The sequence below is a fragment of the Oncorhynchus nerka genome, linkage group LG17, assembly GCF_034236695.1.
Source record: "Oncorhynchus nerka isolate Pitt River linkage group LG17, Oner_Uvic_2.0, whole genome shotgun sequence".
Taxonomy (NCBI): Eukaryota; Metazoa; Chordata; class Actinopteri; order Salmoniformes; family Salmonidae; genus Oncorhynchus; species Oncorhynchus nerka.
The window spans coordinates 41,957,812-41,982,265 of NC_088412.1; the positions used below are offsets into that span (position 1 = coordinate 41,957,812).

The 24,454-nt window shown below is 43.2% G+C and overlaps 1 protein-coding gene and 1 pseudogene across 1 annotated transcript in view; both read left to right on the plus strand.

Annotated features, from left to right (window-relative positions):
• The first annotated feature begins 2,119 nt into the window (after positions 1-2,119).
• Positions 2,120-14,008, plus strand: LOC115145405 (aldehyde dehydrogenase family 16 member A1-like; annotated as a pseudogene).
• Positions 14,009-22,442: 8,434 nt separating this feature from the next.
• LOC115145273 (insulin receptor-like) overlaps positions 22,443-24,454 on the plus strand; it is a 127,948-nt gene continuing 125,936 nt past the window's right edge. The window contains exon 1 of the mRNA XM_029686714.2: positions 22,443-23,626. Coding sequence (XP_029542574.1) covers positions 23,548-23,626 — 79 coding nt within the window. The 5' untranslated portion in view covers positions 22,443-23,547. The remainder of the gene's footprint in view (positions 23,627-24,454) is intronic.

The window sequence follows — 24,454 nt, forward strand, 5'->3', positions numbered from 1 at the left end:
TGGGGTTCTGATTAAGCATAACCACTTTGGGAGGCTGTGGAGCTTCCCAAAGTAATGTTTTTTTCACCTCAAACAGCAAGCCAACAAAGTCTATTTTTCCATCCATTGTGAAAGACAATATTTCATTTTATTTCAAAAATCTTTCCAGCTCTCTCCCTTTCGTTTACCACTCAGCGTGAAAGGGAAAAATATTCAAATTATATGCATCAGGTGTAGACCTAAACAAGTGTCAAAGTAAAAAAAAAAGAACAGTAGCGATGTAATATACAGGGGGTACCGGTACCGAGTCAATGTGCAGGGGCACCGGCTAGTCGAGGTAATTGAGGTAATATGTACCTCAAGGTAGAGTAAAGGGACTAGGCATGGATAATAAGTAGCAGCAGCTGAAGAATTGGGGTGGAGGGGGACAATGCAAGTTGTCCGGGTTGCCATTTGATTAGCTGTTCAGGAGTCTTATGGCTTGGGGGTAAAAGCTGTTAAGGAGCCTTTTGGTCCTAGACTTGGCCCTCAGGTACCGCTTGCCATGCAGTAGCAGAGATCTATGACTATGGTGGCTTAAGTCTTTGGCAATTTTTGGGGCCTTCCTCTGACACCGCTTGCTATAGAGGCCCTGGATGGATGGATGCCAGGAAGCTTGGCCCCAGTGATGTACTGGGCCATACGCACTACCCTCTGTCGTGCCTTACCAGGCGGTGATGCAACCAGTCAGGATGCTAAAAATGTTGCAGCGGTGTAACTTTTTGAGGATCTGAGGACATATGCCAAATCTTTTTCAGTCTCCTGAGGGAGAATAGGTGTTGTCGTGCCCTCTTCACAACTGTCTTGGTGTGTTTGGAGCATGATAGTTTTGTCGGCAATGTGGACACCAAGGAACTTGAAGCTCTCAACCTGCTCCCTGTCAATGAGAATGGGGGAGTGCTCGGTCCTCCTTTTCCTGTAGTCCACAATCATCTCCTTTGTCTTGAACACGTTGAGGGAGAGGTTATTAGCCTAGCATCACACTGCAGGTCCCTGACCACCTCCCTATAGGCTGTCGCATTGTTGTCGCTGATCAGGCCTGCCATTGTTGTCTCGTCGGAAACCTTTGTGATGGTGTTGGAATTGTGCTTGGCTATGCAGTAAAGGGTGAACAGGGATTACAGGAGGGGACTGAGCAAGCACCCTTGAGGGGCCCCCGTGTTGTGGATCAGTGTGGCAGATGTTGTTACCTACCCATACTATCTGGGGGCGGCCTGTCAGGAAGTCCAGGAACCAGTTGCAGGGGGAGGTGTTTAGTCTAGGGATGCACCGATATGACATTTTTGTCCGATATCCGATATTTTCGTTGCCAACAAATACCGATAACAGACATTTAAAATTGTATCAGCCTTTTTAAGCATTCGTACAGTTATTGTTAACACACACACACACACCCACTAAGGCACTACATCTCAGTGCAAGAGGTGTCACTATGGTCCCTGGTTCGAATCCAGGCTGTATCACATCCAGCCGTGATTGGGAGTCCCATAGGGCGGCACACAATTGGCCCAGCGTCGTCCGGGTTTGGCCGTCATTGTAAATAAGAATTTGTTCTTAACTCTCTTGCCTAGTTAAAGGTTACACACACAACACACTGACCAAAAAGTTATTTTGTTGGCATTTACATATGTCCCCATTACCAGTAAAACATAATCGAAACCTATTTATTTCACTTGCTGTGCTGTTTCACTGTTCATTTGTTCAGTCTCAACCAAGATTTCATCATACATGTCAAACAGTGAAGTTTCAGCTGTCTTTCCATGTTTCCATCTTGTTCAGCTGTGTATGTAACATTTCACGTAAACCCTGTTTCTTGTCTGCATCAAAGTACCTAGCATCAAGCATGGTGGCGACACAGTAAAGAGGCTCAGAGAGAATTCCACCGACTCGCTTATTTACAGCCTCAAGTTCTTTTGTAAGTTTTAACCCCACAGTCTGTGGGGTTAACTTGTTGAGCGTGCATTTCAATGTCAATGCAGGGGGTATCACATCTGCTGCAGACGCAGTTGATTAGCTTTTTTATTTTTTTTAATTCTTTCTTTTTTCGCTTTTTTCTTGAGTCATTTGTTAGTGGCGCTAGGAGTGTGTTGATGTTTCAAACATGCTCTCAGGTGGCAGCAGCGGTATGAGACCCAGCACATTCTTGAGCATGCAATACGGCTTTTCTCAGTACGACATCCTCGTCGCCCCACTGTGCTGTCAGACTCAGAATGCTCATGGGGCTGACATCGCTGGTCCAAATGTCAGTCGTGAAGCTAATAACAGTGACGCCCATAGCAAGTAGCTCATGGATGTGCGTTTCAACAATACTGTGTAACTCCGGTAGGGCATCATCTGAAAAATAGCGCCTACATGGTAGTGTGTTCCGGGGCTCGAGGTGCTCGACCAGTCAGCGAAAGCCAACATCATCCAGGACAGAGAACGGTTGATTGTCAAGGGCAATGAATTCCATTTATCTTGGTGTTGTAATGGATTTCGCCTTTTGAGTTGTCTCGTTGAAATGTTCTTACTCCTTCAAATGACTGCTCGACCTGACCTTGTTTAGTTGTTGGAAGTGTGAGCTTAGTATTTTTCTGCTTTTGTTCAGTGTAGTGCTGTATTTTTAGTGGCGTCATTACATCTACCTACGTTAAATAGGTATGCACGTCAGCTTTGACATGGGTTTTGAACATCGGTGTTAAACTAGACGTCAGGCCAACTTACATAGGTATTCCTCTTGTCCAGATGGGTTAGGGCAGTGTGATTGCGTTGTCTGTGGACCTGTTGGGGCGGTATAGCAAATTGGAGTGGTCTAGTGTGTCAGATAGGGTGGAGGTGATATGATCCTTGACTAGTCTCTAAAAGCACTTCATGATGACGGAGGGGAGTGCTACGGGGAGATTTTCATTTAGCTCAGTTACTTTAGCTTTCTTGGGAACAGGAACAATGGTAGCCCTCTTGAGAGATATGGGAAGAGCAGACTGGGATAAGGCTTGATTGAATATGTCCATAAACACACCAGCCAGCTGGTCTGCGAATGCTCTGAGGACACAGCTGGGGATGCCGTCTCGGCCGGCAGCCTTGCGAGGGTCAACACGTTTAAATGTTTTACTCACGTTGGCTGTGGTGAATGAGAGCCCGCGGGTTTTGGTTGCGGGCTGTGTCGGTGGCACTATATTGTCCTCAAAGTGAGCAAAGAAGTTGTTTAGTTTGTCTGGGAGCGAGACTCAGGGTCCCCGACAGGGCTGGTTTTCTTTTTGTAGTCCGTGATTGACTGTAGACCCTGCCACATACCTCTTGTGTCTGAGCAGTTGAATTGCGACTCTACTTTGTCTCTATACTGATGCTTAGCTTGTTTGATTGCCTTGCGGAGGGAATAGCTACACTGTTTGTAGTCGGTCATGTTTCTAGTCGCCTTGCCCTGATTAAAAGCAGTGGTTCGTGCTTTCAGTTTTGTGTGAATGCTGCCATCAATCCACGGTTTCTGGTTGGGGAAGGATTTAATATTCGCCGTTGGTACATCACCGATGCACTTGCTAATAAACTCGCTCACCGAGTCAGTGTATACATCAATGTTGTTGTCCGACGCAATCCAGAACATATCCCAGTCCACGTGATCGAAGCAATCTTGAAGCGTGGAATCGGATTGGTTGGACCAGCGTTGAACAGCCCTGAGCTGTTCCTGTTTTAGTTTCTGTCTATAGGCTGGGAGCAACAAAATGGGGTCGTGGTCAGATTTGCCGAAAGGAGGGCAGGGAGGGCTTTGCATGAGTCGCGGAAGTTAGAGTAACAATGATCCAGGATTTTGCCGGCCCAGGTCACGCATTTGATATGCTGATAAAATTTAGGGAGTCTTGTTTTCAGATTAGCCTTGTTAAAATGCCCAGCTACAATAAAAGCAGCCTCAGGATACGTGGTTTCCAGTTTCTATAGAGTCCAATGAAGTTCTTTCAGGGGCGTTGAGGTGTCTGCTTGGGGGGGGGTGATATACACGACTGTGATTATAATCGAAGTGAATTCTCGGTCGGCATTTGATTGTAAGGAATTCTAGGTCAGGTGAGCAAAAGGACTTGAGTTCCTGTATGTTGTTATGATCAGACTACAACTCGTTAATCATAAGGCATACACCCCCGCCCTTCTTCTTACCAGAGAGATGTTTGTTTCCGTCGGCACGATGTGTGAAGAAACCAGGTGGCTGTATCAACTCTGATAACGTATCCCGAGTGAACCATGTTTCCGTGAAACAGAGAATGTTACAATCTCTGATGTGTCTCTGGAAGGCAACCCTTGCTTGGATTTCGTCTACCTTGTCAAGAGACTGGACATTGGCAAGTAGTATACTCGGGAGAGGTGGGCGAGGTGCCCGTCAACGGAGCCTGGCCAGAAGACCTCTCTGTCTGCCCCTTCTGTGGCGCCGTTGTTTTGGGTCGCCTGCTGGGATCCGATCCATTGTCCTGGGTGGGGGACCAAACAGAGCATCCGCTTCGGGAAAGTCGTATTCCTGGTCATAATGTTGGTAAGTTGACGTTGCTCTTATATCCAATAGTTTCTCCCGGCTGTATGTAATAAGACTTAAGATTTCCTGGGGTAACAGTGTAAGAAATAATACATTTTAAAAATCTAAAGACTGTGTTGTGGTCTAGTAGGCCATTCTATCATTTGTTTACGTTGGAGGGTAAACTTTGTCCTGAGCTTCGTGGATGGCCCAGCCTGGGTTTTTTTCCTCAGTTGACACCTCAAAGATTTGAACTAAAAAAACAGGTCAGTGTTTCTTTCAAGTTCACACAATTGCAGAATGCTTCGCAGGGGTTCAGAAGAGAGAGGACTCCTCTTCCTAGGTGGTAGTGGTACCTTGAACACTGTCAGACTCTGTGAATGGCTTAACCTGTGGCATTTGCTCAGTGGACACCTCAAACATTTGCCCGGAGTTTGGAGGTGGCTTGGTCTGTCGGAGGATTCAATCCATTGCCCTGGTACTTATTGGTGCTCAGATGAGTCAGCTTGAACACGTCCAGGGGCTTTGTTGATGGCTCCATGCACTGCTGGTTCGCAGGTGATGCCTCAATCTGTTGCAGAAGTTCAGCGGGCATTTAAAACATCTGCTTAGAAAAGGCTCACTCTTCAATCCCTTATCCTGATCCACTTGGTAATTCAAGTAGTTGCTTGCTTGGGTTCAGTAGGAACCTTGAGTACTTCCTGAGAACCATTGGATAGATCAATCCTTTCCCTGGCATTTTTAGGCAGGGTTCATAATTGGATTCAACAGGTTGTTCAGTCACACGTGTTCTCAGGAAGCATTTTGAATGGTTCTGAAACCTCTGCTGACTCAATTGGCCTTTGAAGCTCAGCAGACATCTGAAATGTGTCTTTGTCAGAGCTGGGACCGAGAACGAATTGCAAAAATCGCTGAAGTTGGAGACTTTTATCTCCCTCACCAACTTCAAACATCTGCTATCTGAGCAGCTAACCGATCGCTGCAGCTGTACATAGTCTATCGGCAAATAGCCCACCCATTTTTACCTACCTCATCCCCATACTGTTTTTATTTATTTACTTTTCTGCTCTTTTGCACACCAATATCTCTACCTGTACATGACCATCTGATCATTTATCACTCCAGTGTTAATCTGCAAAATTGTAATTATTCGCCTACCTCATGCCTTTTGCACACAATGTATATAGACTCCCCTTTTTTTCTTCCTTTTTTGTTATTGACTTGTTAATTGTTTACTCCATGTGTAACTCTGTGTTGTCTGCTCACACTGCTATGCTTTATCTTGGCCAGGTCGCAGTTGCAAATGAGAACTTGTTCTCAACTAGCCTACCTGGTTAAATAAAGGTGAAAAAAATTTAAAAAATGATAATTGAAAAACAGGCCATCAGACTGTCAAATACCCATCACTAGCTGGCCTCCACCCAGTACCCTTCACTGAATTTAGTCACTGTCGCTAGCCGGCTACCACCTGGTTACTTAACCCTGCAGTTTAGAGGCTGCTGACCTATGTACACAGACATGGAATCACTGGTCACTTTAATATTGGAACACTGGTCAAATTAATGTTTGCATTTTGTTTTACTTATTTCATATGTGTATATACTGTATTCTACTGTATATTAGTCAATGGCACTCCGACATTGCTTGTCCTAATATTTTATATATTTCTTAATTCCATTATTTTACTTTGAGATTTGTATGTATTATTAGATACTACTGCACTGTTGGAGCTAGGAACACAAACATTTTGCTACACCCATGATGACATCTGCTAAATATGTGTATGTGACCAATAAAATTTGATTTTGAAATACTTGTTCTGAGTTAAGTCAGCTGTCTCTTGATTTGTGTCAATACCAAAACCATGCTCGGTGGAATGCTTGTCAGTCTCTTCAGGCCCAGTTTCAGTAAACAATAGTGTGTGTAAACTTATGACCCACTGGAATTGTGAAATAATCTGACTGTAAACAATTGTTGGAAAATGTACTTGTGTCATATAAAGGAATGTTCTTACCAACTTGCCAAAACTATAGTTTGTAAGCAAGAAATATGTGGAATGGTTGAAAAACAAGTTTTAATGACTCCAACCTAACTGTGTGTAAACTTCCGACTTCAACTGTACAAAGCTGTGTACTACTCCCTTCACAGAACAGCTCAAACTGGCTCTAACCAGATTAGAAAGAATGGGAGGCCCTAATGCACAACTGAGCAAGAGGACAAGTACATTAGTCTCTACTTTGATAAACAGATGCCTCACAAGACTTCAATTGGCAGCTTCATTAAATAGTACCCACAAAACACCAATGTCAACAGTGAAGAGGCGACTCCGGGATGCTGGCCTTCTAGGCAGAGTTGCAAAGAAAAAGCCACGTCTCAGACTGGCCAATAAAAAGAAAGATTAAGATGGGCAAAAGAACACAGACACTGGACAGAGGAAGTCATCCCAGAGTCGGCTCTTCGCTGTTGAGACTGGTGTTTTGCGGATACTAACTTCCAGTTGAGGACTTGTGAGGTGTCTGTTTCTCAAACTAGAGAAACAGACCCCGAAATTTGAACAGTAGTGTATATGTAAACTCGATCTTTGTCTCCTTTTCTCAGGCTTGGCTTGAGCCTCAGTCTCGTGCTCTCGGCTTGTTCATTGATGGAAAGTTTGTTCGCCGTGCAGACAGACAGACATGCAATGTGACTGATTCTTCAGGTAAAAAGAGAACCTACTGGGGAGCTATCCCCTCAGTTTAATTTTATTGTTCTGTCTATCTCTTTCTTCCTCCACTAGCCACTGTTTTCTTGTTATATTTTAAATGCCTTGTTCATCAATATAATACTATTTTGACATATTTCTCTCCCTCTCCCTCCTTAGGTGGTACTGTGTATAGTACTGTGTGTGCTGTGAATGAGGATGTGTCCCTCTCTGTGTCCTCTGGGGCCAGTGGCTTCAAGGCCTGGAGTGCTCTCCCCTGTCATCTCAGAGCCAAGACTCTACTCAGGTAGCTACACTCTGTACTCCTTTACCTCTGTCTATGGTTCACTGATACACACCTTTACCTCTGTCTATGGTTCACTGACACACACCTTTACCTCTGTCTATGGTTCACTGATACACATCTTTACCTCTGTCTATGGTTCACTGATACACACCTTTACCTCTGTCTATGGTTCACTGATACACACCTTTACCTCTGTCTATGGTTCACTGATACACACCTTTACCTCTGTCTATGGTTCACTGATACACACCTTTACCTCTGTCTATGGTTCACTGATACACACCTTTACCTCTGTCTATGGTTCACTGACACACACCTTTACCTCTGTCTATGGTTCACTGACACACACCTTTACCTCTGTCTATGGTTCACTGATACACACCTTTACCTCTGTCTATGGTTCACTGATACACACCTTTACCTCTGTCTATGGTTCACTGATACACACCTTTACCTCTGTCTATGGTTCACTGATACACATCTTTACCTCTGTCTATGGTTCACTGATACACACCTTTACCTCTGTCTATGGTTCACTGATACACACCTTTACCTCTGTCTATGGTTCACTGATACACACTACATCTTTTCAACTCGCTCTAGGGTTGACTGAAATACACACTCATAATAATACTTAATTTAAAGTGTTTCTCGAAAATTATATATATATAAATTATGATAACAACTATCCAAAACACAGAACATTGTAAGCAGACAACAATCAAAGCTATGTGCAGGTGTCGTCAGGAGAACGGAATTAACATAGGTCCTTGAAAGCCTTTCTGAACAGCTCAGTCTTTAGCATGTGCCTTAAACGAGGCCAGAGACTCTCCAGCCCTGACAGTGACTTGAAAGCTGCACTGAGGTCCAGCACTATGAGGATGCTGGCAGCCCCAGAGTCAGCATTCATGAGGTCATTGGCAACCCTTACCAAGGTGCAGTCTCTGTGCTGTGTAGCTCTGATACTCTACTGGAAGGGCTCGAGAAGGTTATGAGTGGCCGTTGAAGTTTGCTAGACACAGCATGTTCAAGAAGCTTACTCAGAAATGGCAGGTTGGAGATGGGCCTGTAGTTCTGGAGGTTGTCAGGGTCAGATCCAGGCTTTTTAAGTACTGTTAAGACTGCAGCAAGTTTGAGCTGAAGAGGGACACAGCCAGTGGTGAGGGACTTGTTGATGATTTCCGTGAAGAAAGGCTCCAGTGCAGGTAAGCAGGTCTTTACAAGGGAGGTGAGTCAAGTGAGCAAGTGGTGGTCCTCATTGTTCTAACCAGCTTGGTTATGTCAGCTGCAGTGAAGGTGGAGAACCTTGACTCAGGGAGCAGAGGACTGGCTAGATCAACTACAGCGGCTGGAGAGGACAGGATGGTGTTATTAATGTTTTCAATTTTGCTTTGGAAGAGGCACAGATATTGATTGCATCGTTCTGGGGAGGCTAAGGCTGGAGGAGCTTGCTCACAGTAGAAGACGGCACCCAAGAGTTTCCACTGCCGTTGCTGATCAGTTGGGAGTAGTTTGATGTCTGAGCTTTAAGGCCTTTCTTTTTTTGCCTTTCTGATGTTGCTCAAACATCTGCACATGTACAGTTCAAGATGAAGGCCAGTTGCTTTGAGAGAGCGTAAGTGTACCAGGGAGAAGATTTGGGGAAAGACACTAGGCACATTTTCAAAGGAGCAACTTCATCGAGTATGGAAGCCAAGGCAGTGTGGTATTGAGCCACAGAGCCAGTAACTGGCAAGTTGGAGATGGATTCAGTAAGATGGCCTGTGTTTTATAGTTTTAAGACTCCTAAACTGAATAGAGTGTTTCTTGTGCTGAGTGGGCAGAGGAATAGGTAGGGTGAAGGTGATGAGTTTGTGGTCGGACAGGCTTGGCATAATTCCATCCACGCCTAGTGTCTTTCCCCAAATCTTCTCCCTGGTACACTTACGCTCTCTCAAAGCACGGGCTGTTATCTGTGCCCAATAATGTCTGTACCATGCTTTATGCTGCTTCTGTGTTGTGTTGTCATGTGTTGCTGCCTTGCTATGTTGTTGTCTTAGGTCTCTCTTTATGTAGTGTTGTCTCTCTTGTTGTGATGTGTGTTTTGTCCTATATTTATTTTGTTTTTTTATTTTATCCCAGGCCCTGTCCGGCCTTTTGCCTTTTGGTAGGCCGTCATTGTAAATAAGAATTTGTTCATAACTGACTTGCCTAGTTAAACAAATTCTTATTTTCAAAGACAGCCTACCAAAAGGCAATTGACAAAAAAAAGAAATGTCCTCTCACTGTCAACTGCGTTTATTTTCAGCCAACTTATGTGTAAATATTTCTATGAACATAACAAGATTTAACAACTGAGACAAGTATTTTCTGGGGGGAATGGCCCTAGCCCTCACCCTCCGATCCAACAGGATCCGGGCTCTTCGCTGGCCATGGCAGAACACTGACATTCCTGTCTTGTAGGAAATCACGCACAGAACGAGCAGTATGGCTGGTGGCATTGTCATGCTGGAGGGTCATGTCAGAATGAGCCTGCAGGAAGGGTACCACATGAGGGAGGAGGATGTCTTCCCTGTAACGCACAGCGTTAAGATTGCCTGTAATGACAACAAGCTCAGTCTGAAAAGCTCAGTCTGGGAAACAGTGTTTAATCCCTTTACAATGAACATCTGTGAAGTTATTTGGATTTTTACGAATTATCTTTGAAAGACAAGAGGGACGTTTCTTTTTTTGCTGAGGTGTGTGTGTGTGTGTAAATAAATAAATAAATCCCACACACAGTTAAAAATCCAGGCTATCTAATCAACATGACCAAAGGTTAATTTCCTAAAAAGTCATGAAAACAAACAGTTTCAAAACGGACCCGGTCACATTCTACCCTGACAAAGATACCCTTCCGGAAGGTAAAGATTTACTCTACCTTTTATGACCCTAGCGTTTCTGTTTCCCAGGCAACACAGTGGTTGCGATCCCTGGCGTGGGGACAGCGCCCCCTGTTCTCTTATTGTCACTGGGTTCTAAAGTGGCTCAAAACCCCCACGTCAGCTATGTCACTTACAGTGGCAACAAAAAGGTGGGCACACACTCAGACCAATTTTTTTTTTGTCAATAGGGGTTATGCTTCCTTTTTGATGTATTTTTCACGTGCATCTTCTTGCACTAACACTTGTCTCTTCTTACTAGCACAATTTTTTTCTGATAGCTTCTTTATTGAGGAATGTTTTTACTTGCTATGACTGTGGTATGCGGTTGTTTTTTCTACCCTCGTTGAAACCACTGACTGACTGTAAGTCGCTCTGGATAAGAGTGTCTGCTAAATGACCAGGATTCTATGTAAATGTAATGGGACCGTAATTAGCTGTGTGAAGTGAACATTTTCTGTTGGCGCAGCAGTGAATTGACAGTTGTCCCACGACAATCGTGTGTGCTTTGGATTGTGAACTTCCTCGTTTTCTCTCTCACACTAACTAAAACCTTTCCTCCAATCTCTTCTTTCCTTCTTTTTCAGGATGGAGAGATTCTGTGCAGGCATGGGTGTTCCCGTCTCTCTCTCTCCCTCTCCCTCGGAGCCACCTGTCCCTTCATCATCTTTGAGTCTGCCGATATCGACAGCGCCGTGGATGGAGTGATAGAGACCGCCTTTAAGAAGACCAGAGAGGAGAAACAGATGTCTTTCTTTTGTCAGTTGCTTTTTGAAGCCAAATCAGTGAGTCAAAAGATTCCAGTGAAAGAATAAGATGGCCAAAGGTGGTCAGTATTGTACAGTATGACCGATCTCTACCTCTCCCTCGCTCTATAAACTAACACAAAAATATACACATTTTAAAGCCTTCTCACACTGACTATATAGGCCTATATATGACTTATCTGAACAGTAGACTAATGAAATAACCTGCCTTCTCCCCCCTCTCCATCTTCATTTCGGTCTCTCTTTCTCACCCTCCCTCCTCATTGCCAGTGGATGCTGTGTGTCCAGGAGTCAGTGTGGGACAGTGTTGTAGCCCGTCTGAAGGTTCGGATGGCTGGGATGAAGAGTGTTCCTCTCCTGGCCGAGGGGGACCGAAGGCTGGTGGACGCTGCAGTACAGGAGGCCCAACAGCAGGGGGCCACGGTCAGTCACTACATTTACATTTAACATTTTAGTAATTTAGAAGTCATTTATCTAGAGCGACTTACATGAGCAATTGGGGTTAAGTGCCTTGCTCAAGGGGACATCGACAGGTGTTTCACCTTGTCGGCTTGGGGATTCAAACGAGGGCCCTTTCGGGTTACTGGCCCGATGCTTAACCGCTAGGCTACCACATACACTGAGTGTACAAAACATTAGGAACACCTTTCTAATTTTGAGTTGCACCCCCTTTTGCCCTTAGAACAGCCTCAAGTTGTTGGGTGTCGGACTCTACAAGGTGTCAAGTGTTCCACAAGGATTCGGGCCCATGTTGACTCCAATGCTTCCCATAGTTGTGTCAAGTTGGCTGGATGTCCTTTGGGTGGTGGACCATTATTGATACACAGAAGAATGTTGAAAAACCCAGCAGTGTTGCAGTTCACACATACACAATAGCACACATACAAAATCCATGTTTCAATTGTCTCAAGGCTGAAAAATGCTTCTTTAACCTGTCTCTTCCTCTTAAATCCACTTCAATCAGAGGAAGAGGAATTAACAGGTGACATCAATAAGGGATCATAGCTTTCACCTGGATTCGCCTGGTCAGTCTGTCATGGAAAGCGCAAGTGTTCCTAATGTTTTGTACACTCAGTGTGCAAACTATAACCTGTGAAGTAACTGCCCCTTCCTCTTTACTTTATGGGCTTGACGATTATATCATAACGTGTGAAAACACGGTCATTTTAACATATACAATTATATTAGTGTTTTGTGGAGGAACTTCTCCAGATGCCTTTTATGAAATATTTGACTTGAAGACCATTCAAAAAGCCTACAGCATTTAGTAAACTACAAGGCTACTTCCTGGTAAATGGCGTGTCACTTTCATAGCGTATAGCCCTTAGCACAGGTGGGGGGCATCAGTCACTCAATACCGCATAGGCATTTTGCACAAGCACTGCAGTGGGCAAAATAATCATGACATTTCAAAAAGACCTGAAGGCAGTAAATCCAATCCAAGTTCCAAATACTGCTTCTCGGAATTCCATCTCTTCACTATATGAATTATTTCCTCTTTATTTTTGTAATTTGCGTCTTCTTTGTTTTGTACCACCATTTTGTTAGATGTGGTGTTGAGCACAATTAATAAAAAGTACCTTTTTTTCAATAAATGCTTGTAAATTAGCTGATCCAGCCGTGTCCCCCGCCCTCCTCCAGTACTGCCTATCCCCCCACGGTGCTGTGTGGAGTAGCCCCCTCCTGCACCTGTGTGGTGACCCCATCCCCCGGCCCTCTGCTACCCCTCCTCTCCTTCAGGAGCCACGGGGAGGGCGTCACTCTGGGTAAGGAGGACCACACCATACTATTTATATGACCAAACCACACTCACACTAATGAAACACTCACATCTATCCAACTCCATCTGTCTATCTGTCTTGTCAGGGAACCACAGCCCTCACGGCCAGGCTGCCTCTCTCTGGACTGAAGACCTAACTCTGGCCCTGGAGGCTGCCAAGAGGTACAAGGGACACACGCACACAAATGCACCCATACTTACTTACACTTACACACACACACACTATCTTGATCTCCCAATATTAATCTCAAGTCACCACGACTGAAAACATTTTGTGTGGTGTATCCTCTCTGCATTAGATTGATAATTCCTATCACCCAGAACCCACCTGATGAATAATGGACTATGAGATATAACACACACACACCTTATTAACCCTTCCTCGACCTCTCTCCCCAGCCTGTCTGTGGGTTCAGTGTGGGTCAACTCCCACTCTGTTATGGACCCTTCCCTGCCTCTCTCTGGCCACAAGGAGAGTGGCAACTGCATCGATGGAGGGAAGGAGGTATGGACAATAGCCATTTTTTGTCCCTGTCCCTGTCCAGAGGGAATTTTGTATTTTCAGATCTTCACACATGCCTTCTAGGGTGTCGGGCTATAGGTTGTTTGTAGACAGGGTTCCTTTATATCTGATTGTCTCCTAAATTACAATTTCCTCCTTTTTTCTAGGGTCTGTTCCAGTTTCTCCGACCTTCCTCCTCTACCCCGCTCTTCTCCAGCCTCTGTTGATTACTCCAAGTTTGGAACGGCGGCATCACCGGCCATCATTCCAGAGGGATCTAATTTATCCAGGTGTGTGTGTGTGTATGTGTGTCTTCACTTCTTTCAAATATGCTTTTGCACTTATTCAGTCACTTGTAAGGTTCATTATCCCCCCCCCCCTGTTTCTATCTCTCCTTCAGTAACCCTCGTTCCTACCTGCAGTATGTGGGGGGGAAGCAGTGTAAGTCTGAGTCTGGCAGCAGTGTGTGTGTCCTGGCACCAGGGGGAACTGTTCTCGCCTACTGTCCTGACGGGGGGAGGAAAGACGTTCGCAACGCGGCCATTAAAGTCCAACCTGGGTGAGCTCGGCTCTAGGCTGGATTTTTATCAACCAAACGTCACCGACAGTGTCATCAAGGTCATATGGTACTGGGGCCATATGGAGGTGTGTTTGACCCCTGTATAATCGCATATCGGGGACCCACACCAACAAACAGCACTTAATTGTATTCCAGTAGAGTATGTAAGTGAGCCGTGTTTAATGGTCATCTAGTTTTGTCTCTTGGTCTCCCCCGCACCTCTTAAAAGCGGAAGATACATTTTGGGTGAATTTATTCAGTTGTGCAACTCACGAGGTGTCCCTCTTTCCCTTTAATACTAGCAAGCACCACAATCTCTTTGCAGAGCCCTCTGAGGTGTGGTGAAGGTGGTTATGGAGTACATTTAGTGGAGCATTAATCTTACTCTGGGCTCTGTACAGTATGGACTATCACATATAAATGCCTTCCTTCTCTAATCTCTTCCTTTGAAATGACTGGCATGAAAGGAGTTTGAAAAGAAAATGCATGCGAGTCTGGTACTCTGTGTGATTTTCACTGAGTATACCAAACATTAGGAACACCTTCCTACTATTGAGTTGCATCCCCTATTGCCCTCAACAGTCTCAATTCATCGGGGCATGGACAAGGTGTCGAAAGAGTTCCACAGGGATGCTGGCCCATGTTGACTCCAATGTTTCCCACAGTTGTGTTGAGTTGGCTGGATATCCTTTGGGTGGTGAACCATTATTGATAGACACGGAAACTGTTGAGCGTGAAAAAACCCAGTAGCGTTGCAGTTCTTGACAGAAACCGGTGCGCCTGGCACCTACTACCATACCCTGTTCAAAGGCACTTACATTTTTTTTTGTCTTGCCCATTCACCCTCAATGGCACACACATACAATCCATGTCTCAGTTGTCTCAAGTAGAGGGCAACCGATTGATCGGCATGGCCGATTTAATTAGGGCCGATTTCAAGTTTTCATAACAATCAGTAATCCGTATTTTTGGACGCCGACTACATTGCAATCCACGAGGAGACTGCGTGGCAGGCTGACCACCTGTTATGCGAGTGCAGTGTCAAAAGGACCTTGTGGCTGCATGGAGCCAAGGTAAGTTGCTAGCTAGCATGAAACTTATCTTATAAAAAACAATCAATCTTCACATAATCACGAGTTAACTACACATGGTTGACAATATTACTATTTTAACTAGCTTGTCCTGCGTTGCATATAATCAATGCGGTGCCTTCATTTAACATCGAATAACAGCCTACTTCAACTTTGCCACACGGGTGATGATTTAACAACAGCGCATTTGTGAAAAAAATACAACGGTTGCACCAATGTACCTAACCATGAACAGCAATTTGCAATTTGCAAATAAATTCATTAAAAATCCTACAATGTGATTTTCTGGATTTTTTTTTCTCATTTTGTCTGTCATAGTTGAAGTGTACCTATGATGAAAATTACAGGCCAATCTCATCTTTTTAAGTGGGAGAACTTGCACAATTGGTGGCTGACTAAATACTTTTTTGCCCCACTGTATGTGTGTATATATATATATATATATATATATATATATATATATATATATATATATATGTATGTATATATATATATATATATATATATGTATATGTATGTATGTGTATATTTGTATGTATACATAAATATTTTTTTATTTTTTAAATTGGGCGATTTAATACGTATCAGCTTATTTTGTTCTTCCAATAATCGATGTAGGCATTGAAAAATCATAATTGGTCGGTCTCAAGGCTTAATCCTTCTTTACCTGGCGACCTTGGTTAGCGTGCACTGCGCCCGGCCCGCCACAGGAGTCGCTGGTGCGCGATGAGACAAGGATATCCCTACCGGCCAAACCCTCCCTAACCCGGACGACGCTAGGCCAATTGTGCTTCGCCCCACGGACCTCCCGGTTGCGGCCGACCGGGAAGAAATTACTTAATAAATTGCAAATAAATTACTTAAAAATCATACAATGTGATTTTCTGGATTTTTGTTTTAGATTCCGTCTCTCACAGTTGAAGTATACATATGATAAAAATGACAGACCTCTATGTGCTTTGTAAGTAGGAAAACCTGCAAAATTGGCAGTGTATCAAATACTTGCTCTCCTCACTGTATTTGTGGCTCATATGATTTGAAAAACGAATCATCAGGAGTAGGCAGCGCCATAAGTAAGTGGGTAAACTGAGATATGACTAAGGAGTTACTGCTCCATGGTTGCAGGATCTTGTCTATTTTTTACAAGTTTTCTATTAAAATACATTGTGGAGAGCTCATTTATATATTTTGTTTAATGAATACCAAGTATGTCTACTGCTATTTGTAAGTTATTTTGTACATAATGTTTCTGCCACCGTCTCTTATGACTGAAAAGAGATTCTAGATATCAGGACAACGATTACTCACCTCACACTGGACAAAGATTTTTTTAACGAGTTAGATGTGAAGGATTTACTTCAGACACCCAACAAGGTCCACATCCCCATCATTGGCAGGAGAAAGAGACAGATATCGGGGACGTAGGTTGGGGTGCCTTGTAAGGATCCGACGGCGAGTGGGTAATCTGCCTCTACCTTCAGTCCTATTAGCCAACGTACAATCATTGGATAACAAAATAGGCGAGCTACGATCACGAATAGCCTACCAACTAGACATTAAAAACTGTAATATCTTATGTTTCACCGAGTCGTGGCTGAACGATGACATGGATAACATACAGCTGGCAGGGTTTATGCTGCATCGGCAAGATAGAACAGCTGCCTCCGATAAGACAAGGGGTGGCGGTCTGTGTATATTTGTAAACAACAGCTGGTGCACGAAATCTAATATTAACTTCTTGGTGACAGGGGGCAGTATTTTCACGTCCGGATGAAATGCATGCCCAAATTCAACTGCCTGCTACTCATCCCCAGAAGATATGCATATTATTAGTAGATTTGGATAGAAAACACTCTGAAGTTTCTAAAACTGTTTGAATCATGTCTGTGAGTATAACAGAACTTATTTAGCAGGCGAAACCCCGAGGCCAAACCATTCAGATTTTTTTTTTTTAGGTCACTCTCTTTTCAATGGTTTTCATTGGGAATCCAGATTTCTAAGGGACCTTCTTGCAGTTCCTATCGCTTCCACTGGATGTCAACAGTCATTGTAAATTGGATGAGGTTTTTCCTTTTTGTAATGAAGAAGTACGGCCATATTGAACGAGGGTAACTTGAAGTGTACTGTTAGATAGAGGCGCTTGACCAGAAAGCTAGCTACAGTTTGTTTTCCTCCTGTATTGAACACAGATCATCCCGTCTTCAATTTTATCGATTAATTACGTTAAAAAGTACCTAAAGTTGTATTACAAAAGTAGTTTGAAATGTTTTGGCAAAGTTTACAGGTAACTTTTGAGATATTTGTAGTCATGTTGCGCAAGTTGGAACCGGTGTTTTCCTGGCTCAAACGCGCCAAATAAATGGACATTTTGGATATATATCGACGGAATTAATCGAACAAAAGGACCATTTGTGATGTTTATGGGACATATTGGAGTGCCAACAAAAGAAGCTCGTCAAAGGTAAGTCATTAATTAAATCAAATCAAATTTATTTATATAGCCCTTCGTACATCAGCTGATATCTCAAAGTGCTGTACAGAAACCCAGCCTAAAACCCCAAACAGCAAGCAATGCAGGTGTAAAAGCACGGTGGCTAGGAAAAACTCCCTAGAAAGGCCAAAACCTAGGAAGAAACCTAGAGAGGAACCAGGCTATGTGGGGTGGCCAGTCCTCTTCTGGCTGTGCCGGGTAGAGATTATAACAGAACATGGCCAAGATGTTCAAATGTTCATAAATGACCAGCATGGTCGAATAATAATAAGGCAGAACAGTTTAAACTGGAGCAGCAGCACAGTCAGGTGGACTGGGGACAGCAAGGAGTCATCATGTCAGGTAGTACTGGGGCACGGTCCTAGGGCTCAGGTCCTCCGAGAGAGAGAAAGAAAGAGAGAATTAGAGAGAGCATATGTGGGGTGGCCAGTCCTCTTCTGGCTGTGCCGGGTGGAGATTATAACAGAACGTGGCCAAGATGTTCAAATGTTCATAAATGACCAGCATGGTCGAATAATAGTAAGGCAGAACAGTTGAAACTGGAGCAGCAGCATGGCCAGGTGGACTGGGGACAGCAAGGAGTCATCATGTCAGGTAGTCCTGGGACATGGTCCTAGGGCCCAGGCCAGTTGAAACTGGAGCAGCAGCATGGCCAGGTGGACTGGGGACAGCAAGGAGTCATCATGTCAGGTAGTCCTGGGGCATGGTCCTAGGGCTCAGGTCCTCCGAGAGAGAGAAGGAGAGAATTAGAGAACGCACACTTAGATTCACACAGGACACCGAATAGGACAGGAGAAGTACTCCAGATATAACAAACTGACCCTAGCCCCCCGACACATAAACTACTGCAGCATAAATACTGGAGGCTGAGACAGGAGGGGTCAGGAGACACTGTGGCCCCATCCGAGGACACCCCCGGACAGGGCCAAACAGGAAGGATATAACCCCACCCACTTTGCCAAAGCACAGCCCCCACACCACTAGAGGGATATCTTCAACCACCAACTTACCATCCTGAGACAAGGCTGAGTATAGCCCACAAAGATCTCCGCCACGGCACAACCCAAGGGGGCGCCAACCCAGACAGGCTGACCACAACAGTGAATCAACCCACTCAGGTGACGCACCCCCCCCAGGGACGGCATGAGAGAGCCCCAGTAAGCCAGTGACTCAGCCCCTGTAACAATTATATTTTTATTTCTGCGTTCTGTGTCGCGCCTGCAGGATTGAAATATGCTTCTCTCTCTTTGTTTACTATGGTGCTATCCTTTTCGCCAAAAAGCCTTTTTGAAATCTGACATGTTGGCTGGATTCACAACAAGTATAGCTTTAATTTGCTATCTTGCGTGTGTGATTTCATGAAAGTTTGATTTTTATAGTAATTTATTTGAATTTGGAGATCTGCATTTTCACTGGCTCTTGGCCAGGTGTCCCACATATCCCAGAGAGGTTAAGCCAGTACATGTCCATGTCCGTCTGAAGTTTGCTAGAGAGCATTTGGATGATCCAGAAGAAGATTGGGAGTATGTCATATGGTCAGATTAAACCAAAATAGAACTTCTTGGTAAAAACTCAACTCGTCGTGTTTGGAGGACAAAGAATGCTGAGTTGCATCCAAAGAACACCATACCTACTGTGAAGCATGGGGGTGGAAACATCATGCTTTGGGGCTGTTTTTCTGCAAAGGGACCAGGACGACTGATCCGTGTAAAGGAAAGAATGAATGGGGCCATGTATTGTGAGATTTTGAGTGAAAACCTCCTTCCATCAACAAGGGCATTGAAGATGAAACGTGGCTGGGTCTTTCAGCATGACAATGATCCCAAACACACCGCCCGGGCAACGAAGGAGTGGCTTCGTAAGAAGCATTTGAAGGTCCTGGAGTGGCCTAGCCAGTCTCCAGATCTTAACCCCATAGAAAATCTTTGGAGGGAGTTGAAAGTCCGAGTTGCCCAGCAACAGCCCCAAAACATCACTGCTCTAGAGGAGATCTGCATGGAGGAATGGGCCAAAATACCAGCAACAGTGTGTGAAAACCTTGTGAAGACTTACAGAAAACGTTTGACCTCTGTCATTGCCAACAAAGGGTTATTGACCAGATACTTATTTTCCACCATAATTTGCAAATCAATTCATTAAAAATCCTACAATGTGATTTTCTGGATTGTTTTTCTCATTTTGTCTGTCATAGTTGAAGTGTACCTATGATGAAAATTACAGGCCTCTCTCATCTTTTTAAGTGGGAGAACTTGCACAATTGGTGGCTGACTAAATACTTTTTTGCCCCACTGTATGTGAATTGAACCATATTGCTGGACTCCTGCCTGAGTATTCGAAATGTAACTAGTACCTTTGGGTGTCAGGGAAAATGTATGGGAGTAAAACGTACACATTTTATTTAGGAATGTAGTGGAATGAAAGTAAAAGTTATCAGAAATATAAATAGTAAAGTACAGATGCCCCCAAAAACGACTTTAGTAGTACTTTAAAGTATTTTACTTTTTTTTATAGTACTTAGACCACTGCTTTTGGAGGATGAGTGCACGACTGGTAAATAGTCACTTATGGATAGGTCAGTCAGTCAGTCAGTTGGCTAGCTACCGGTAGAGACTTATTTTAGTATTGCAGTAATGTTAAAGGGCTCTGGCTAGTGTTAGCCAGCTAGCTAGCTAGAAGGATGAAGTAAGAAGCAAACGTTAAACAGAGCTTGACCTCAGCAGGAGAAAAAAATAGGCTACTAAGTTCTCATCATAACTTTGCTTTACAGAGAGTACTGCTGAGGCAGTCTACAATGCATGCAGGAGGAGGCAGAGGAGACAGAGAGAACCTTTGTGAAGCTAGTCACAATAAGGATTAGCCACAATAGTGGAATTTGCAGTTGGCCTTCAAAATAAAAGGCCCTCATTGAAAGTGATGAAAATGTTTTCATATTGAGGAGTCATTACATATTTGGACTAAATAATAGTATAGAAGGTTGGAATGTTTTTATATAAATGGAACAAATACAATAATTTGTTAATTTGACAAATGTTGAAATCGCACTGTGGATGTTTTACACTTCAGAATTGCATTGGGGACATACTTATATTTCACTGTACAGCCTGACCTATGAATTGTAGATACATTAAATGGGGTATCAGTCTACTCAGTGACACCCACAGAAGACAACTGTGAAGAGATTACACAAATATTAGGGCCGTAGTTCATATTGCCAGTCTCCGAAACCACAGTGAAATGAGCCAACTTAAGTTTACCAGTGAAATTACTATGTGTATTGGACATAAATATTGCACTGTGCAGCCTTACAAATGGATTGTGGATCAATGAAATGGTCTACTCAGTGACACCCATAGAGCACAACTGATAAAAGTCTAAACAAATATTAGCATCATAGCTCTTATTGCGGAACTTTGACTGTGGGAAATCACCTCCCCATTCAGCCAACTGTGCATACTGACGTTCATATTCAAATAAAATTGTATTTGTCACATGCTTCGTAGACAACAGGTGTAGACTAACAGTGAAATGCTTACTTACGGGTCCATTTTCAACAATGCAGAATTAGAGATTAAATAACAAATAAAATAAAACATTGAAATAGTGACACAAGTAATAAATACAGGGAATAACAAATAAATAGTCAAAATAACATGGCTACATATAGAGAGTAGAAATTAACATGGCTATCAATATACAGGGAGTACCAGTACTGAGAGATGTGCAGGGGTACGAGGTAATTGAGGTAGCCATGCACTGTACAGCCTTACCTATGGATTGTGGATAATTGAAAGGGGGTATCAGTGTATTCAGTGACACCCACAGAACACAACTGTTTAGAGATTACACACATATTAGCATCATAGCTCTTATTGCAGGACTTTGACTGTGTGATATCACCTCCCTATTGTGCGTATTGGTTTGTTTCAAACCTGTCCACATGCCCATAGTTGGCAGCACACATGTAATCATAAACTCAGAGTGCAGCTGCATGAGACCTGATCGTAATGCCTGAGGTAACTTTGGGTTAACTTTGGATATACCTATAGGGCTAGTTAGGAACCATAGGTAAATTACACATTGTACATGGCAATATGTTAAAATTCCAATAGCTCCAAATTTCAATTACTTAAAAACTTCAAACCAACTTTAAAGTGTAGAAATTCATATTCAAATATTGAAAGCATTTAATGATAACAACTGAAAGGTGTGCAACATAAAAATATTTTCTAATTTCCATTGTGTAATTATTGATGGTCCCTAACTAGCCCCTGAGACAGGCTATCCAAAGTCAAACCTATTTTGACTCGGTCACACACCAGAAGCTAATTGGCTAAATGATTTGTCTAACTCTTCCCACCTGTGAACACACACACACAGACGAGACGCCTCATCAAACCACAACCAACTCATGTTTGAATTCAGTCATGGCCCATAGAGATAGACAGGACTTTAAATCTGCAACATTATAGCGTCTTTGACAGCACCATTGAGGCAACAATCCATTGGAATCCCCACCCAGTTGACTACTTTAAAGTTGTGGAAGTATAGTGGAAGCTTTCAATGGCAATGTCTATGCTAAAATGATCTATATCCATTATGAATCCTCTATCTATCTCTATGTCATGGCCGCTAGCATTGAACCAAATCTAAAACGAGGCCAAATCGGGAAATTCAGCCGCCCTTTAAAAGAAAAATGGGGTCGAGAATGGGCTTCCATACTAACACAATTTTGTTAGACTGTTGGTTTTGTATAATGCTATACACTGCAATCCACACATTGCTAGTTGTGCGCACCCGTACTCCAGTCCGTGTTTTCCTACATACCCTATCTGCCCCAGCTGACTGGTAGTAGTTGTTTACTGGTGGATAGACATGGAGAAAAAAAGGTGGGAACCTGAGAGGTGCTGTATACGGTAATCGAAGTTTTTCCCACATAGCAGTTTATTATGCCATTAAGTTTGTTTACCTCATATTTCTGATTCTGACAGCGGTTAATTATTTATTTAATTGCCGGTTTTGAAGCTTCGTTGTTTATATGAGCTGTTTTGCCAGATTATCTGAAGACGGGAGTTCTCACAGTTTTTAGCAATGTGCTGGAAGCGGGGGGATATTTGTTTAGTGGCTAAACGTAATGTTCGCTGGATCCATTTTTTTTTTTTTTGGGGGGGGGGTGTTTTTCATGTTGTCGTGGGCTGGCTGTAGCGACTGAATCAGTTCAGAGGAAGGTCGTTCAAATATTATCCACGTTTTTCCTGCACGTATCCACATTTCTTGGGATGTGTTCACATTTTTCCTCTCACGTTTTAAAACTAGGTGTTTTTCCTGTGATACGGCGAAGAAGTGCAACATTGGAGTGCATGAAACACTCAGCGACCTGTGGATTACAGCAAGCTAGCCAAGGTTAGCTAGCTTCTTGGGTCTATAGAAGTTCGGCTACATAGCTGGATTTTTGGAAAGAAGAGGACACCCAGATTTCTAAATTATCAAGCATTAATCTTAAAGAATTGCTTTATAATACGGAAATACGGTCTCTGAGTGCCTTTCAACAGTGGGACCTCGTTTATCGTGGAATGAGGCCGTGGCTAGTTACTTTCTAGTTTAGCTAACGTTAGCGGTGTGGGATTTATTTTTTCTCGAATCGGAATACTTTAAAAAGAAAAATCAAACATTAAAGTGAACTATCCCATACAATTGTGGGAAATGACTATTTTTATTCTCAAATGTGTCGCCAGAACACACGATCAAGCTATTTAGTGGTAATTTTTTTCAGGGAGAACCGAAATCCCAAAGTTAGCTGAGAAGATATTGCTGTTAATTAAGATACAACCACGTTGGACCCCTGGCCCCTTTTTAAGGGGGCTAACTGGACTAGCTAGCTTGATTTATCTTCTCCTTTTGAAAACTTTTTGTTTGTATTGGATTTCTTAAACGAACTTTGGATATCTTCAAAACACACAGAGAACACACTCGAAGTCACAATGCGGCTTGGGACTTCAGCGGTTGTTTTGGTTACTTTTATCTACATTGGATGTCAGTGTGTCCTAACAAATGGAGAAAGTAAGTAAAGCTATAGTTGTAATGCAATGTTATGTTGCTGACTATACACGCCACATTATTCTACTAACGAATTATTTGTTGCACATTTCTTTCTGCACAACATTTAAAAGTGAATTTATTGAAAATGAATTAAGTAAAGGATTATTCGCCGTGGTCAGTTGAACAATATGGTTGTTTCACCATTTTGTCACGACACAATTTTTACCTTAGGGTGGAAATGTGATTCTCATAGTTATGTTTCTAATATTTGCTTGCAAAATTATTACAGAATGCCCACCGCCTCTTAAAATATAGTATTGAGGCCTGGCGTTGATTCGTTAACCGGAGGGCCAGATTAGCTCCTGTTACTGGACTACGGTGGTCTTTTACAGCGAATCTAAACTGAAAGTTGCAGGATTCGCTTGCACAAATAGGCAGGCCTCTTCGTGGCGACTTGCTACACACAGTCTCGTTGTAGCAGGACATGTAAATGCATTTAGCCATCTTTAAGGTACCTGAAAACCCCATAAATGCAGGTTTAGCCTACATTCTGGGTTTGCTCTAGCTAACTTTAGCGATTGAAGAACTAGGTTTTCTGGTATGACGCTAATTAACTATCGCGAGCCGTATGAATGTTGTGCGTTCGATTGAATTATTTGCCGGAGGTAGAGGCGAGCAAAACCCTATCTAGTTATTGACTACGGTGTTTATATAGCTTGCTAGCTAGCGTCGATTGCTAACATCGCTCCCAAATGCCTAAACGACTATATGGGTTAGCTGCGTAGCTAGATTATATTGTTTACGCTTGTCCATCCCTCAAAATAAATGCCAAAAAATAATTTTGACATT